Below are 16,689 nucleotides of genomic sequence, written 5' to 3'. Positions count from 1 at the left end.
CACCTTCTTATTCAGCGTAGCATGGCCACAGAGACACTGGCGCGTGTTATTAGGTTATCCCCAAACGAGTGTGCGCAGAAGCTAACGAGCTCGGCGTGACCATCTGAGGATGCACGAGGAGATGATGTTGGTTTTGCAGCAAACGGCACTCACCCATAAGAGCTCCCCAGATCACCCGATGAACGCTCCCGTCTCACAGCTGTCAAAGCACTTGAGTAAAAAGCATTATAAAGCAGAAAACAGATATCCCGATTTGACAATAGCTGCTACACCTTATAAAGCTGCGTATTTCTTGCTCCGAATTCCTTCCGCGGAGAAAAAGCCGCCGTTGGCATTGCACACGCTGCCTTGGGTTTTGCAGCAGCAGCTGCAAACGGAGCAGGAGCGCTATCAGGGCTTGCAGCTGGAAAGTCATTTTAGCGCTGCTGCATTTCACCCGCTGCATTTCGGAGACGATTTAAGGCCCTGCGCCGACACCAGGCTCAGCCGGCAGAGCCGCAGCCGTGCGAGCCTCGCGGCCGGCTTCGCCCGACGCCGCGCAGCAGCGAAGGGGCCAAACAATTTAGAGAAAAGTGAATAATCTTCCGGAGAGCTGGGATAAAAGCAGTTGGAGTTAAGGTTAGGAAGGACTCCTTACATAGCCTCTAGCCTTGGACACGACTTCAGGCGGCATCAGCCAGCAAAAACCAGAGCAGAGCCTTGCGTTGTATTAGCAAGTAGGAAGGCGGTGGTTAATTAAGAATGTGGGTTTTTTCCACTTATGAAAATAGAAAGGAGCGTTTTTGTCCTCAAATTAATACAAGGTGGGAGGGGGGGAAAGGCTCTCCGAGTTGCATTTGGCCGTATGTAGCACAGCGCGTTCGCAGAACAATTCTCACTCGACTAGAGGCACGTTAAACCCTTAACGTTACTGCAGGTGCTGGCAGAGGGGAGCACAGCGTAACGTGTAACCCGTAACGCTCCTGCTCTCAGGGGAGATTTTCTGCAAACTATTTTTCCCTGATCCTCACTCTCAGAAGTGAACAGGGAGAACGTGTTAAATTAAGTGCCTGGTAAAGCACTGTGCCTTTCGGTCCCTCTGCACGCAAGGCCAGGCTTAAAACAAGCTGGATTTAACCCCTGAATTGAATTATTTTGAGAGCGGGTACTGCCTCCAAGGGCAAGACTTGCATGCACCTAGTTTGACAAAGCAACACCAAGTGTTAGTCCGAGGAAGTTGTAACGCAGGTCACATGCGCCTTTTTTTTTGTTGTTAATAAGCAGTAGAAGAAGAATCTGATTTGCAATAACATTTATTAATGATAAATGTACATATTTACAAAGAAAAAATCTGAGAAAAAATACAAAACCAAAAAAGTGTTCCAAAAGAGAGCATTTCAGGTAAAAAAAGAAAATAGTTTTTAGTCCAATGAGACCGTGTACCACTGCTAGAAGACCACAAACACCACGCGGCACAAACCCGGGTCACTACGAAAGCCTTTACCCAAAGCCTGCTAGTCCTTCCCTCCAGCTTTATAAACCAAGAAAAACACAAACAGGGGCACTAGAGAAAACGCTGTTGCCTGGTTCTCCCATGCCCCTGGCACTGTAAAGTATAGACCAAAGAGTTTCTACATGAATCAGTAACCAATCTTTGAACTTTTCTGGAAAGCATCCTACCTCAGTCTACATATCACAACCACCATGGTCTACTCATGACCCCCAAGCCTCCAAAGGCAGGAAAAAAGAAAAACAGGCAAACCAACAGGATAAATCTCAAAGTGACAAATTGCTAAGCTCGGTGCGACCCGAAAGACACTTTTGCCGTAACCGTCCTGAGAAGCTTGGAGGCTCAGGCAGAGCGAGGCTGCTCCAGCCCCGCTCCTCAACGCAACCACGAAAATCCACCTCTCCTCTTTATTTCGGGATAGAAGGACAAACAGACAATACCTGCTGCTTTGGGTCATCGCTGATCAGCACGCAAACTGCAAGGCAGAGTAAGGAGGCTGAAGGAAAACTGGTCTTAGGCTTAGCTGTTCCTGTGTCCTAACTTACCGCTCCTCTAGAGAGTCCTCAGTTGGTCTTAACTCACTGGGCAAAGAGCGAGCGGTGTGAGATGCAGACAGTTCCAGCCGTCTACTCTGATTTACCTGTTCGCTTTTATTAAAAAACAAAAGGGTTTGTTTACGCTAATACCTATCTCTTGAATATCACCAACTACCATCACGGACAGAACCCAACACCCAATGCAGCCTCAGAGCTTAGTCCGAGTTTCAAGTAATCAGCTGGGCTCAGGCGCACTTGCTGCTTCAGAAATACTCATGCCCACCTTTTCTTAAAGCATGAAAGCCCAAGAAGCTCTTCTGCGTGTTAGGCAGAATTGAGAAAAGCGGACGTCAGGAGAAGATTCAGAATAGGAAGGGCAGAGCCAGCCACCAGCTTCATGATGCACAGAGCTGGGGGCACCAAGGCTTGAAGAAGCCCCTTTTCTCCGACCGCTAACCAAGTCCACACGCGAGCACCAAAGAGCCTCCCTGCAGCAGAGATTAACTCGCAAAACACTGCAAAAGTCTAATTACCCTCAAAACTGCTGGCAGCTGTCAAGTAGCTAAATCACCGGCATAGCAGAGTCACTGAAATACCGTTTTCTGCAGCGCTGAAGAATGAGGATTTCTCACGGAAACCCGGCTGAGGTTACACGCTGCAGACATTTCCAGCTTCCCTTCGGAAGCGGTAATTCAGTTCTCCAACACTCACTGTCAGTGCAACAGGCTGGAATTACCCTGTCCAGGTATAAAAAAGGTGCTTTATTCCTACCCCAGCTAGGAGCTAATGGAGACGTTAGGGCAGGCGCCTAGGTGGTTTGTCTGTACTTTGCAGCATGTTGGTTCCCGAGGGAAAAAAAGGAGCAAAGCACACGCGTTAGGTCCTTTATGAAAACCCTGAGACCTCTGCCCTTAAACTAAGCTACAGCACGTTAACTCTGATTTTGCATGCGTACGACCCTAGCGATCCTGGTACTTGCTTTCCATTCTGCATCTTGAGTCAACGTCAAGCGAAAGCAGAGAAATCGGGAAGCAACCAACCCGGCAAAAAATGTGTACAAGACACAAAATGCCCCAAAAGGAGACCCTATCCCAACGGCCATGGAGCAAGAAAAAAGAGGGAGGAGAGGGGGGCAAAGAGGCTGGAGCACAGCAGAGGGATCAACATCGCCGCAGACTCCCACTGCAGCTTTGACCAGATGAGCTTTCCCTTCCCAACAAGCTATAACCTTTCTCCATCCGGATCAGGAAAGATCCCATCCGCCTGCATGAACGTAGATAAACTCATCTCTAAACTGCTGTAGAAATATAAAGTGTTTGTTCAGTTTCTTTATACTCTTCAGTGCGAATTGGTATATAAATCCCCAAAATGTTCCTGAGCATTCTCAGAATGTAAAGTTCAGAAGTTTTTTTGCTGATGATAACCAGCTTTATTTCAAGATTTAAACAAACAAATAAATAAAAAGAGACCGTTTTAATTAAGAAGATAAAGAGTTGAATTGGACTGACCAGCAGAGCACATCGCTCATCACTCTGGGATGAGATATCCTGAGCACTACGTTCCAAAATTGCTCCGGGCAACGATTTTAAACTGGATACGGGAGACAGAGCTACAGAAACGATGGCTTTGCAAAAGCCACTCTTATGGCTTCAAAATATTTGCCATCCGTTCAGGAAGTCATCACACAATAACCTACACAGTGTCCGCTGCAGCAAGCCTGCGGAAGCAGCATCGCAGCAGCTAACCAAGCCATGGCTTTTAAAAGGAAGCAGGAGTCGTGTGTTTAAGGAAAAGCAGGTCTTCTCCAAGAAACACGGACAGGAAACGGACGGACAGAGAGACCAAACGGTCCCCGTTTGCATCCCGCCTGCTCCAATCTCGCACAGCTCGAAGCGTCCCCGCACTGCAGCACCCAGCACCGCCGCGTCCTTCCCCAGCTGCCCGCCGCCCGCTTTCTCGAGACAAAACCTTCCTAAATTTCAGGCTGAGCCCTCCGGAGCTCCTCATCGGTTCGTGTTCCCCTGCACGTGGCTCGTGGAGGTGGCGTCGAAGCCCGACAACCAACCGACTTTTGCGATCTCGACAGCTGAAAGAGGAAGACTGTGTATTAAAGGCAGTGTTTTCGACAGGGAAGAATACTTTTCCATGGAAATCGGCATTCACACAAACCAAAGTCCTAAAGGCACAAACCGGTGAACTGATCGGAGCGAGGGGGCAAATCAGAAAGGTTCCCGCGAGATTAAAGCAAGCGTTTCGCCAACAACCTAAATTTCTGAGACAGCGCTTAGAGAGCCTCGTCCTAGACGCCGAGAGCAAGAGATACGGCCCAAGGATTTCCTGACTTACTGCTATCCTCCCGATCAGGCGGCACACGCCAAGCCGTGCACACATCGCGTTTGTCTTGTGTCCCTTCCAGTAGGCGTATTTTTCTAGCTTCCTAAAGTAACACTGTTCACACAGATACAGATCTATAAACGAATATAAATACATATATTTATAGATATTCACACATTTGAGTCCCTGTAATAAAGGACTGTTCCTTTCTCTTCTACGCTGCGGCAGCAGCTGCCAATGCCAACGGTACTGGCGGCCGTTCTCGGAAGTAATTATTTCTATACCAATTCTCTAGAGAAAGCAACAGAATGCATATTACTAGTGAAAGAGAAGCGGTTGGCTTAGCTCAGTCCCGTAGTTATTATATACAGAAAAGAAACCCCTTAGACACAAAGTCCCATCTTCCCTCCAGCTCACAAACCAGCTCCGCTCAGCCCAGCTGAGCAAACCCCTCGCGCTTCCTAGCTTGGTCACCTCAACGACCAAGTCGACTCGGATCACCAAAAGCATCATCCGGACATTTACGTTTGTGTGTCGCAAACAAGGAGCAGCATGCAACGGCTTCGTCGGAGGAGTCAAAGCAACAGACGGCTTTAACATTAGGACTGCGTCCTGAGCACGCTCTTCCTTTTTTTTTTTTTTTTTTTTTACACGTTTGGGTGAACTCAACAGTAGCAAAGTCGACATGCTGACGAAGGAGACATACTTAACAGCAGGTTATTCCATTTCCGTGACCTACGCAAACATGCTTCAGTTAGTTCCACACAGATTAGAAAAACACATCGGAAGTGCACCAAGACCACGAGCTTCAGAAAAAAGGATTCATTTACATTTACAATAAATATTTGCTTGCAATGGATTTTCTCCTATCACATGGCGTATTTTCATCGAAACGAGAATAGGGGTGCAAGCGGGAAGCTGTGATGCTTTGCAAAAGGCCTCCCGTTGGGAAAAGGAAAAGCTGCCTGTCCCTATCTATATGTTAACACTAACAGCAACATTGATGATCAACACTTTTTCTTTAAATGCCAATCTTGGTTTCCTAGAAAAGGAGTGGTTATGGATTAGGTTTGGTGCGTTGCTGTAAAGCCTAGTCAGGCTTTTGGACCATTATCAAGTGTTCTTCTGCTTGTGAATAGTTTACTTTTAAAAGAACAAGCTTAGTAAGTCTTCAGCAATTGCTAGGTGAAGTCTAAAGGAGCTACAGAAGCAAACATCTCCCATGTATGCACAGCTCAATCTGCCCTCTTAGAGCTGAAGCCTTTGCAATCAGTAACATGGTTTATACAATTCATTTTTGCTTACAGAGCACTAGGAAACGTCGAAACGGATCTGGCAATCCATTACCACTCCTGCCAGGCCCCAGATCGCAGCTACACAACGAAAAACAGCGGGATCCACGCTCTAGTCGCAGGGTGTCCCTTCCCGGGACAACGGCCTATGGAGATCAGAGCCCAGGACAAGGAGGATGCAGCAGAGGCTACGGCCAAGATTTCAGGAGCTTTGGTCTTGAGGTTTCAATAGGACCCTGTTCCCACTCAGAGAAAGAGCAGCCACCAAACAGTCAGTGCTATGATCACAAGAAAAGACATCATAAAGGGAATACGCGGAGAAGGAAAAATATTAGAGTACAGCTGACACTTTTTGAGCGATTTCTGCTCTTCAGGAATTGGAATAGAAACCTTTGGAAGAGTTTCTTCATTTGCTTGCCGGGGAAAGGCTGTCTCAGTAGGTATCTCCTGCTTTTTTAGTTTGTCTTCATCCTGTACTAACAGAGGACGTTCCTGTGTCTGCTTTCGTGGTAGAAGATCAAGAAAGACAGAGAGAGATGAACAAAAATGACAGATGGAAAGTGCCCAAAATGATACTTGGAGGTGTGCAAAGGGATAGGACAGTCTTCCTGTCAATTTAATAATAAACCGCTCTCAAGAACCGAAGCTCTGGCAGCTCAAATTGCATCGCCGTCTGAGCTACAAAGATGGTTCTCTCCTCTCTATAGAGCTCAAGAATCTCTGCATCATGCTCACGTGTGTTTTGCAAGTGCCTTCCAAGAAAACCAAATGTTTAGAACCAATAAAGTGTTTTGGAGTTGGAATGGTTGAGAAAAAAGTTAGCTTTGTTGTATTACAAATAGAAATGGCATAGTACAAAACGTGGTCTCTGACAACTTCCTATTCTCTACTGCCCTTAAAAAATGGTGCTTGTTAAATAACGTTTGACATCTAGACTGCAGTGCAGGTACAAAACTATTTTTGAAAGTCCTGATGATAGTATCAAAATTTCAGTTGTTTTGAAAACTCCATTGTAACGAGCAAAAAATTGTTACGTCTTAGAAATCCAGGGTGTGGAACAGGCATGATGTGAGTATTAGCGTTCCAAACTTCCTGAAGTTGGCTTCATACGTTAGCACGTTTGTTTCTGGAGTCTGAAGAACGTAAAAAACAGAATGAATAAAACATCAGGCAGGATCATGCAAGGGCTTTAGCACTTTCATTGAAGAAAGAGGAGATTGTGGGAAATATTGCAACCTATCCAGCACATCTCCACGCCTTCAGCTCGCCAGACATGGTCAAAGCCAACTGTACCTATGAAAGAAAAAACTTGGCTCTAAGCTCTCTCAGCTGCCCTAGCCTCCTCTGATCAGTGCGGTATTTTGGGACTGGTTCTTTGCACACCCCTAAGTGATGAGTATCAGGGAGAAAGTAGCTGGGAGACTGGGCAGCAAAAGAAAATATAAAATGCAAGAGTAGCGTGATCATTAAAACAAAAAYGGAAAGAAAGACAACATAAAAAGAACAGGGTACAGTTAAACTTTCATAATTGCTTTTCTCTCCGAATACACGGTTACATCTTTCATGCAGCTTTTTCGAACCGGCCATGCACCAAAATAAGCAAATCGCAAGCTGCAAAAGCTGCAGCAGTGCAAAAGTCCTTCAGGTGTTAGGTCTGGAGGCTGTGAGATATGAAACTACTTAACGTAGCCAAAAGAAAAATGTTATCCAGCAGCTGCTGTCGAGTTTTTGCTTGGTGCCATTGCAATAGCAAAATCCTGGTTCAGAAGCACATATCAGAACAGCAGCTTTACCTCAAGCCCACCAACCTGTCTCTCAGAAGATAGGACAGTGACTTTCTTGACCTGGACACACAAAGCGTGTAAGGTTCAGTTGTCTTGCAACAAAACATAGAGGAACAGCAGAAAAGCAGCCCCTGGCAGAATACCCTTTCGTCACTACAGCAGCCTTAAGATACCACCATGAAGTATAGAAACAGGATTATTTTGCATTACGATTTACCATCCTTAAACATTTTACACTGATGTGCAGGTGAAGTAAAACATCCTTCTCTGTAGGTGCCTTCTCTCTTACATGGTCAAGATGTATTTCTGGAAGTTCACAGCAGAACGTGTCAACCTCTACCTCAGAGCAAGACCATTTCAAAGGTCACATTAAGAGCTCTTGGGAATTTCCAGAAATGCAGATCGAGAGCTGGCACCAGTCCTAGTGTGGCGGTGGACCACTGCAGCCTTAGACGGGAGAAGCCCACACCAGGCAGTTATCGTAAAGAGCAGGCCCCGAGGACCTCACATGCAGTTGCCACGCAAGAATTTCTTCAAAAACAACCAAGAACATCACTCTTGAGCTGCAGCTGCCGAATTTGAGAGCCCCTGCTCTATTCCACCTGCACATCCACGAATCCTGTGGTACAACAGGGAGAGCTTGCCAGCACTCCTGCTGTCTCCTGCTGGGCAAATCCCTGCAAAATTTATGCTGAGACTCAGCAACCAAACAGTGAAGTCCATCCATGCGTTAAACAGGGTCATTCCAAGGATGACAATCAATCCTGACTAGTTCATCTTCAGGGCTTTGTTTCGTTTTTCGGATCGGGAAACAAGCTCTCTAAGTGTCACGGCCATTCTCTACGCCTTGGGGAACCTTTCGTAAGCTTGAGCACTAAAAGCCTCTTGTATCCCTTCTGGTAACTCTGCATCCACAGCAAGATTATTTCTGCTTAAAAAGTACCACCCTTGCAATGGTTTGAAGATCAAATGCAAGTTTATCTGCAGAGCTGTGGGCAGGAAGGGGAGAAGCTAGGGTTAAGTCAGGAGAGATTTTGCCACCGTCTTCACTGCAGCCAGGATTTAATTTCTCAGCTTTAAGGAAAGCTGAGACAAAAAACATTTACTGTTTAAGGGGCTGATTCCCAGGGGCTCCTAACTACGGTTTCACTCACGAGCTTGGGTAATCTGGGTAATCTGAGCTGGGTAATGCCAGTATTAATATAAACAGAGCTGTCAGATACCAAAGAAGAAACAAGTTGGCAGAGAGATCTCTGCTGCTCCATCTCAGTTTTTTTGAAAAATTATCTTTTTTAGGAAATTAGCAGGGAGATGGTGAATGCTTTTGTGAAGAGAAAGGTTTCCATCAAGTATGAACAACCCTCATTTAGCCACGTGAGGAGTCTTTTTGAAGGCTCCACAGAGTATCCGCATGGGTATGTACTAGCAGATCCTCATGCAAGAGTTAATTCAGTAACACATACAATTCTCTCCAGCTTAAATAACTGGAGAGTAAAGCGACTTTTAAAAATTGATACCATCCAAGCGTTTCTCCACCGGACTACCTGCAATACTATCTTTGAAGTTACAATTCCCACCAGTTCAGGGATTTTCTTCACATTTTGGGGAGACACATTCCCTGCTACCAGGAATAAGCTGGTCCCCAAAACAGCCATTTGAAGCGTACTCTAGCAGCACAGATGGCTGCAACGCTAGGAAAAGCGGCATCAAAACTAGATGAAAAACTACTTTACTTTATATCCCCCCCCCATATTTTTGTGAAACTAACATTAAAGCGTTAATACTTTCAGAGACCACTGTACATGTTGAAAGTCACCTTAAATATACCTCTAACCAAAACCTAAGGGGGGGTTGAGGCTGAATCCCGCGCAGCAGAGCTGTCCCATGAACGCCGCGCGCTAGCGCACGAAGCGGATTAACCCCCCCGCGCCGTAGGGTACTCACTCCATCCGCTCCCGTGGGAATCTGCCCGTTGACGTTCAGGGTGCGGAAGGGGGAGTGGGCGGACAAGCGCTTGTCCCATTCGCTCGGCCGCGGCTCGGGGACAGACTCCATGAAGTTCTTCTTCAGCTCGCTGATGTTGGCGTGATGCTTCTTTATTTCTTCTTGGGTCTTATCTAGATCCTAGCATTAAAAAAGAGCAGCATGAAGGGGGAGATGCAGAGAGGGGCACCGACAGTTGCCCACGCGCTGCTGCATAGCAAAGCTGCGCTCGGCGGAGCGGCTGCCGACCTCCGTCRCTTGCGCTCACGCTGTAAACGCGCAAGGGGAACCTTCTCTCTCCTTTTATCCCGGTCTCGTATTAAGCGGGACAAACTGCGACCGGCACACAGTGGGGTGGCTCCTTCACGTACGGGACGTGCCATCAGTCATCTCAAGCTACACCAAGAGAGATGACAGCCGAGCTGTAAGCTCCAGGGTTTGCCATATAGAGGATTTTCTTTTTTACTTTTGAGGCTATGTTGTTCGGGTTCTTTGATCTCATGCTTTTAAGTTGGGTGGTTTTGCTTTTTCCTCCCCTCTGCACGCCTGAATATTCAAGGGAGATCCATAAACGCAGTTAATGCTTAAGAAACTTTCCCCCAATTTTACTCATTCTCTTTAATCCTAATCTCTGTCATCAGAAATTATCTTTGGTCCCGCTCTACCCCCATTACTCTTTTCTCCTCTCATCTCATCCCTCCAGGAGCTACCACAGGAGGTTTTAGACTTATGAAGTGAAGACGAGATGACCGCCCCCTAAAATTGAGCTGAGAATTTACTCTATGCCAGATCAATCAAGAAACGCTTGCTGAAAATGTGGACCTGAGAAGAGCCGGATCTCTATTCTGTGATGCCAGTTTACAGCATAAACGCACAGGCTTCAAGGCAAGTCAGCTCTGTTCAGCTGAATTGTTTAAAAATAGCCTTTCCTTGCAAGCAAAACAGAGTTTTCTTTAGAACAAAGCTTTTGCATAAAATAGGCTTAAGCCAAACAACAACTTTTCCGGACAGTGCCAAAAAGCAGCAAGCCTCACCCATTAGAGAGGGGGAAATTAAAGTCAGTAAAAGCATTGCTGGCAAATTTCACTCTTTTTGTGCTTTTAGTTGTTACGCAGAGTTTATAAGAGAGGAGAGCGAGCATTTTTTCGAAGCAAACGCCTCCCCCAGAGGAGCCCCCCACCCAACCCCCTGCAGCGCACCGAGACGCGCCGCCTCCAGCTTGCGGGGCTGGAGGCCCAAACGCCTCGCAAACAACTTTTGCTCTTTTTGGCACCGTTCTGGGGAAGCAACAGTTTTGGCATCRGTCCCAGATAAAAGCACAAGGCAAGTGCCAGCTAGTTAGGAAAAGCACAAAGTCGTCCGCTGAGGACGCYGCGGGAAACTCTGGGAGCCCCCGCACGGGTCGAGGAGCCCTGCAACTGCTCCAGCTTTTCGAGAAGAGGGAAAGGCCACCTCGACTACCTGCCACGGCTCAGCAAAGGTCGATCCTGAAAGTTCGCGGAGAAGCTAAAGCCGCAAAGAGATACGTGGAGCCAGAACTGCTCTCAAAAGCGTCTCGAGGAGCAAAGTTCTGACCACCGAGCTTCTCCTYGGGTCTGGCCTTCGGGGAAGGCTACGGAGCGCAGGTCACCAAGCACAGAGCGGTAAACGGCGTTCGATAAAATAAGCAACGGCTCCTAGCGTGTTTCTCCGCAAGCGGTCGCGAGGTCCGCCGGCGATCGTCGGAGAAAAGGGAGCGAAGGGGGCGAGGCGCCGCGGCCACCCCCGGTCCGGGAGCACCTGCAACAGAACCGCTCCGAGGGGCGGCAGCGGCGGCGGCGAGGCCGAGCGGAAACACCGGGAGACCCCGCTCCGGCATCGCGCTAAYGGGAAAAAGCCATTTAGAAGCCACGGGGACGGAGGAGGTGACCGAGCTGTTGGAGCCGGCCTAAAGAAAGCGACGGGCTCGGTCTTCCCAGCGTGGCGGTGGTGGTGGCGGCCGGACTCCCGCTGTCGAGCCGCGGACTCGGTCGCTCGCGTCCCGAAGCTTAAACGGCAGCAGGCAAAAAAACCCAAAGCTGCAAAACGTTTAAAAACCACGGTTAGAAGGCGGCAGTTAGTGCACTTCACGTTCAAGCGAGACCGACGGGGAAACCCTACCAGCCGCTGGCGCTGCAATTTCGAGTAGAAACACGTGACGCGGGAACAGAGTATCAGAAGCCACAAACGTCTTCCGTCACACGGTGTAGAAATATATGATCGGCACCGTTCTGCCCCRAGACGGCGCTCGGGGACGACTGCGGGCGAAGGGCGCCCAGAGCCGGCGGGAAGAGCCGAGGCAAAGCCCCGCGCGCGCAGGGACTTCTCACCCCTTAGGGAACGCGGCGCCGAGAGCGCGGGGCAGCTCCGGCGCCCGCGCCGGCTCCGCGGGGGCGTTACGGGGCCGCCGGGTGCTCCCAGGAAGGGGCCCGGCGTATTCGGGGATTCGGCAAGGCAAGCAAGCGCTCGGAGAGGGATTATGGCCCCTACGGTGGCGGTTTTGCTCGGTGCCATCCCAACAGAGCAGTGGCGAGCGAGATCCCAAAATCGTTCCCGCAGCTTTCTCCTCTGCCGCCATCGTAACGCTGCAACTTCACCCAGTTTTTATACTTTGTATTATATATTTTTATATCACTTTGTGGGCAAAATCACATATTTCAAACAAGGAGAAAGTTGTAAATGAGTCCCACCACGGTTCGTGTCGTTTTGGGCAGGTGGCTCGCTACCCGCCGGTCTCGGGACAGAACAGGTCGAGCACTCAGCTCTGCCGATCATATATTTTAGGTCAGTATGAGAGAATGAAAATCAAAAGAGGTAGAAGGAAGAATGCCTGCATATTGGCATGTTTACTGTCAACATGCAAAAGCATATTTAAAATCAAAGAAAAAAGGTCCGTCATGCAAGAGCATGCAAAAAGAAAGGCAGCAGCAGAAGAGGAAGAGAAAGTTGAGCACAGAACGCAGAAGGTCTAGGCAAACGCAACTGAAAAAAGCGTCAAGTTCATACAAACCTCCAACATTAAATTGCTATGCCTGATATAAATGTTTTCACCATCTAGCCTCTTTGATCTTTTCTGTGAAAATGAAAGAAAGGGGGGAACAGAAAAAAAAAAAAGAAAAAGAAAAAGAAAAAGAGAAGCACAAAAAATTAAAACGTTGTTCTTGCGGGATTCACAAATTGGCAAATAAAAAAAGTCAACTCAACGTTTGGAGCGCAGCACTGTGCCAATATGGGATGGGCCGTGGAGCCACAAGAACACCTGCACCRGGTCACCACCAGGACATGGAAGCACCGGACCATGGAAAATGGGCAAATGCAATGAGGAGTTTAAAGAGACAGTTTCCCAGCATTTCACCGGCTTTTTGCATAGGTTTGACCTCATGCAAAGAGGCATTTCACCATTTTTCCCTGGAAGCCTTGCACAAAGTAACAACTTTGTATCCCTGATAGCCCTGCGTGCCTGCTACAGCRCGCCAGGCTGTTCTAGCTGGAGTACATGTAACTTTTTTCAATGTCTCCAAGCCTGTAAACAGTGTTTATTAATGTGCATAGTAACTATGTTTTTAACGCTGTTCCCATTTTGGACATCTCTCCTATTCATCAATCCATATTAAAGAAGCATTAATTTTTTTTTCTTTTTTGCATTTCCTGGAATGCACAATACACCTCTTTCTTTGGATTTTAACTGAATTTGTTACAGAGCAGCAAAGCCAGATGTTGTCAACCAAACCAAGTGTGTTTCTCTGTAACATTTAACATGCAGAATTTTAGCAATCGGACTGGCTATGGGACAAAAAGCTGTTCACTTTGCAATCAAAGAATTGACACCTGTGGATTAAAAAAAAAGAAAGAAATACCCAGCCCAAAGCACATGAAGAAATTGGAGCACTGTCTTTTTAAACAGGTTACGTATGCATGAATGATATGGCAAATTTGTTTGGTGAAAGTGTAAAATGGCTAACCTTCCTCATTCTTATCAGTTCTTCCTCTTTCTCTGCAGGCTGCTGCTGTTTGGCAGTGATAAAAACAAAAAAACAAACAAACAAAAAAAAATGTTGGTTCATTTAATTATGTTGAACCTCACTGTATAACCTTAAAAAAATATATATATGAGCAGCCTAACTGAATTAGCAGCACAAACCTGGGGCTGGTCACCATTCGTAGTGGGTACTGTGACCTCAATGTGCGTTTTCCCCACCTACGTTCAAGAAATAAAGTGGCAAAAACATTTCTTGTTAGTAGACTTCTTCCAAGAGACCATTCGCTTTCAAAACCCAGCCGCATTCAGGTGGTTTTGAAATGCTGGGGGAACATGCAAAAAAACCCCAACGTGCAGCCTTCTGCAAAAGGTTAATAACAGCGCGGCTCTCGCTGGCAGCCTGTTAGTTCAACGGCACGTTTAAGGTAACTCCTTCGGCCTGGAGAAGTATCAGCGTTTCAAACGGGAGCTCCCCAGGGCTTCTGCGGACCGGCTTCCCRCTCGCATCGGATTTGCCAGCCGACGTTTTCCGACTTCATTTGCAGCTGGATCTCACAAGGAAATCATCACCGAAGGCGACCCGGGCAAAATTAACACTGGATTTCTCCAAACCCAGGAAACGGTACGTTAGGCCCCGATATTAAATTGTTTTTCACGTTGTCATTGAGAAGAGACCTAGCTACAAAATCGAGTTTAACGCCACAAATCAGGTCCTTTCCCGTCCGTAACTAAAGAGCCCAGACTGTCGAAGCGTTTTATATCTTGGGGAAAACGCGTTGCCAAATCATACAAAGGCAAAAGCATCAGTTGGTGTGAAAAGAGGTGACACAGTTACATTTGAGGAACAGGGTGCATTTGGCCGGTTCAGATCCACAGCCAATTTGCCCCCCAAAACTATCCTTAAAGAAAAGAAAAAAAAAAATCTACCTTTGAAATGTTTGGGAAAAAAAGTGCGATAAAGGAAACAGGACGAATAAAATTTACTCGTTCTCGGTTTGCTGCTCGGGAAGTTGGCAGCCGTGCCGTGGCGTAAGGACCCGCGAGCCCCAGGACGCGCCATCCCCCGGCACAGGAACGGCTCCGGGCTCCCCGGAGAGCTGCGACTGCACGTTAGTTTGGCTTAAAAGAACAATTCACATATATTGACAGCAGCAGAGATTTCGGACATTTGTGGATAAGTGCAAATCCTCGATTCAAAAATTTAAAAAATTAAAAAAATAAATAAAAAAGTCGGTTGAACAAATAAACCCACCAAGGTGCGAACAGTTGCRGTCACAACCGAAGTTTCGCCCCGGTGTTCAGAAACTCCTTAACGGCTATGCCACGGAGAGTATATTAATTAAAAAGCGCCCGCAATTAGACAGCGGGCTGCGGAGCCCGCACCTGCCCTCAGACGTTCGCCCGCGCAGTTCTCRCCAGGTTTTTAACGGGTTGTACGTCGGGCGACCGCAACTACTGCAACGCAGCCACCCCGCCTTCGCCCAGACCTCCTCCTCCTCCTCCTCCTCTTCCTCCCTCGCACGCCGTGGCTCAGGGACGGGATTTCCCTTGGACCCGCATCCCCATCCGGGGAGCAACCTCGCTCCCAGGGCCGCCCGCGCCGGGAAGGAGCCCCTCACCTCCGTCGCAGCGCCGCTTGCCGAAAGCCCCCTCCGCGCCCACGTACCTTGGCGGCCTCGGCCGGCTCCGGCTTGGCTTTCTCCGGCGGGATCTCCTCGCGCTTCGCTTCCGTTTTCRCCCTTTCCTTCTGGGCTTTGGGGGCGGCGAGCGCCTCCTTGGCGTCGGGCTTGGCCGGCTCGGCTTCGGCGCCGTGGCTCTGGGCGATGGCGGGGGCCGAGGTGGGCCGGGGGCTCCTCTCGGGCGTTATCACTGCCACGGCTGCGGGGGGAGAGAAACACGGCTCAGAGCGCGAAACGCGGCTGCAGCTCCGGGCAAAGTCTTTCCAAATTGGAGAGAAAGGGAGGAGGAGGAGGAAAAGGAAAAAAAAAAGGGGGGGGGAAGAAACCAAGATGTTGAGCAAAGCGGCTTGTGCATTTAGCACAGGAAAGTGGAGATCGTTTTCCTCATGGTTTAAGTAAATGAAATAAAATAAAATAAAACAAACATGGTTTACCAAAAAGCAAGCTTGCACTCTGCAGCAAAGCCACACCAGAAAGGCTAATCTATTTTTGACGTCGTGCCATCGATTTGGGGATCTTTCACGCGCAATCGGAACGGAAGCCCATTACGTCGAAAAYGTTAAAACCCAGACGCTAAGGATGTCCTCAGCCGGAAACGAACGGCTCGTGGAAGAGCAACCCCGGGTCCCCCCTCGTCTCCTCCATCTTGTCACCAATTCCCCCCCCAAAAAATCAACACGCATTTCTCCGTAAAGCTTTACRGCAGCTTCCAGGTGGGTTTCAAAGCAGATTCGCACCGTCCCTCYGAGACGGATGTCTCCTGCCGCAGTGCGAGCCACCACGGCGAGGAGATGTCCATCGCCTCCAAACCGGGGGAAGCGCAGAAACKAGCACCATGCTCCGAAAATATCATCTTTCAAGAGAAGGATGACGGTCTTAAACACTTCAGAAAGCATTCAAGCTCATACTGGGTGTCAAAGCAAGCCCGAATTAATCCACGGTGCCTATCTATAGGCACAAGAAGCCATTTAGTTCTCCAGAGGTTGATTCTTGTGGCCACTGCACTAAAAATCTTCCTAGTCACCTGGATCTTTGACATGATCTCATATTCACATGGTCCTAGTTTATGTAGGAAGAGTCACAGTGTGTAACTTATCCCAATTACTAGAGTTACTGGGTTACTAGTGTCCATCCAGCTAGAGACACCAGAAAATCTGACATTAAGAAAAAAAAAATCATAATTTTAAGTAAAACCTCAGAATTCCTGCTTTACCTTTCTCTCAAAAGCTAACTGCATCTCATCCATGTGTATAAAAACCACGCAGGATAAAGTATCTGTACGGTCAAAAACATACAAGATCGAGGGGTGAAAAAGCAAGAGCATGAGTTTTTGGAGACTGAAATTGTAACTTCTAAGACAAATTCCTAGACACCGGCCCTTGCTGAAAATCCACGCCAAAATCCCAAATCATCGCCACCGCCATTGTTCCCGTTACATCTCCCATTCTTCAACAAGGCAGGTCATGCCTGCGAGGCAAGGCGCTTCGTCATCCTCTCAGAAAGACACCCGCTCCCAGGGGTTTTTATGCCACGGAAGCRGTGACAGCCGCCAGAGAGGCTGCACACGGGGGTTGTGAGATGTCAGGCACAGTCAG

The 16,689-nt window shown here is 48.0% G+C and overlaps 1 protein-coding gene and 1 long non-coding RNA gene across 18 annotated transcripts in view; both read right to left on the bottom strand.

The window, feature by feature from the left end:
• Positions 1–16,689, bottom strand: part of EPB41 (erythrocyte membrane protein band 4.1) — a 49,926-nt gene that overhangs the window by 13,564 nt on the left and 19,673 nt on the right. For 5 of the 16 annotated variants that reach the window (XM_026076241.1, XM_026076249.1, XM_026076240.1 and 2 more), the window contains 5 exons: positions 15,082–15,293; positions 13,578–13,634; positions 13,399–13,443; positions 12,447–12,509; positions 9,380–9,559 (listed from right to left, as the gene is read on the bottom strand). In XM_026076241.1, the coding sequence (XP_025932026.1) occupies positions 9,380–9,559; positions 12,447–12,509; positions 13,399–13,443; positions 13,578–13,634; positions 15,082–15,293 (557 nt within the window). The remainder of the gene's footprint in view (positions 1–9,379; positions 9,560–12,446; positions 12,510–13,398; positions 13,444–13,577; positions 13,635–15,081; positions 15,294–16,689) is intronic. The other 11 variants (XM_026076246.1, XM_026076252.1, XM_026076254.1 and 8 more) reach the window with 6 other exon arrangements.
• Positions 96–9,363, bottom strand: LOC112971143. Of its 2 annotated transcripts, XR_003255258.1 has the most exons (4): positions 5,665–9,363; positions 4,834–5,094; positions 4,372–4,493; positions 96–4,111 (listed from the first exon to the last, which is right to left on the bottom strand). It is a non-coding gene; the product is annotated as an uncharacterized LOC112971143 (long non-coding RNA). The 2 variants fall into 2 exon arrangements; XR_003255257.1 differs by having other exon boundaries at positions 96–4,493.

This window comes from Apteryx rowi, unplaced genomic scaffold (assembly GCF_003343035.1).
Source record: "Apteryx rowi isolate R43461 unplaced genomic scaffold, aptRow1 scaffold_43, whole genome shotgun sequence".
Classification (NCBI taxonomy): Eukaryota; Metazoa; Chordata; class Aves; order Apterygiformes; family Apterygidae; genus Apteryx; species Apteryx rowi.
This window is presented reverse-complemented; position numbering and strand designations above follow the sequence as displayed.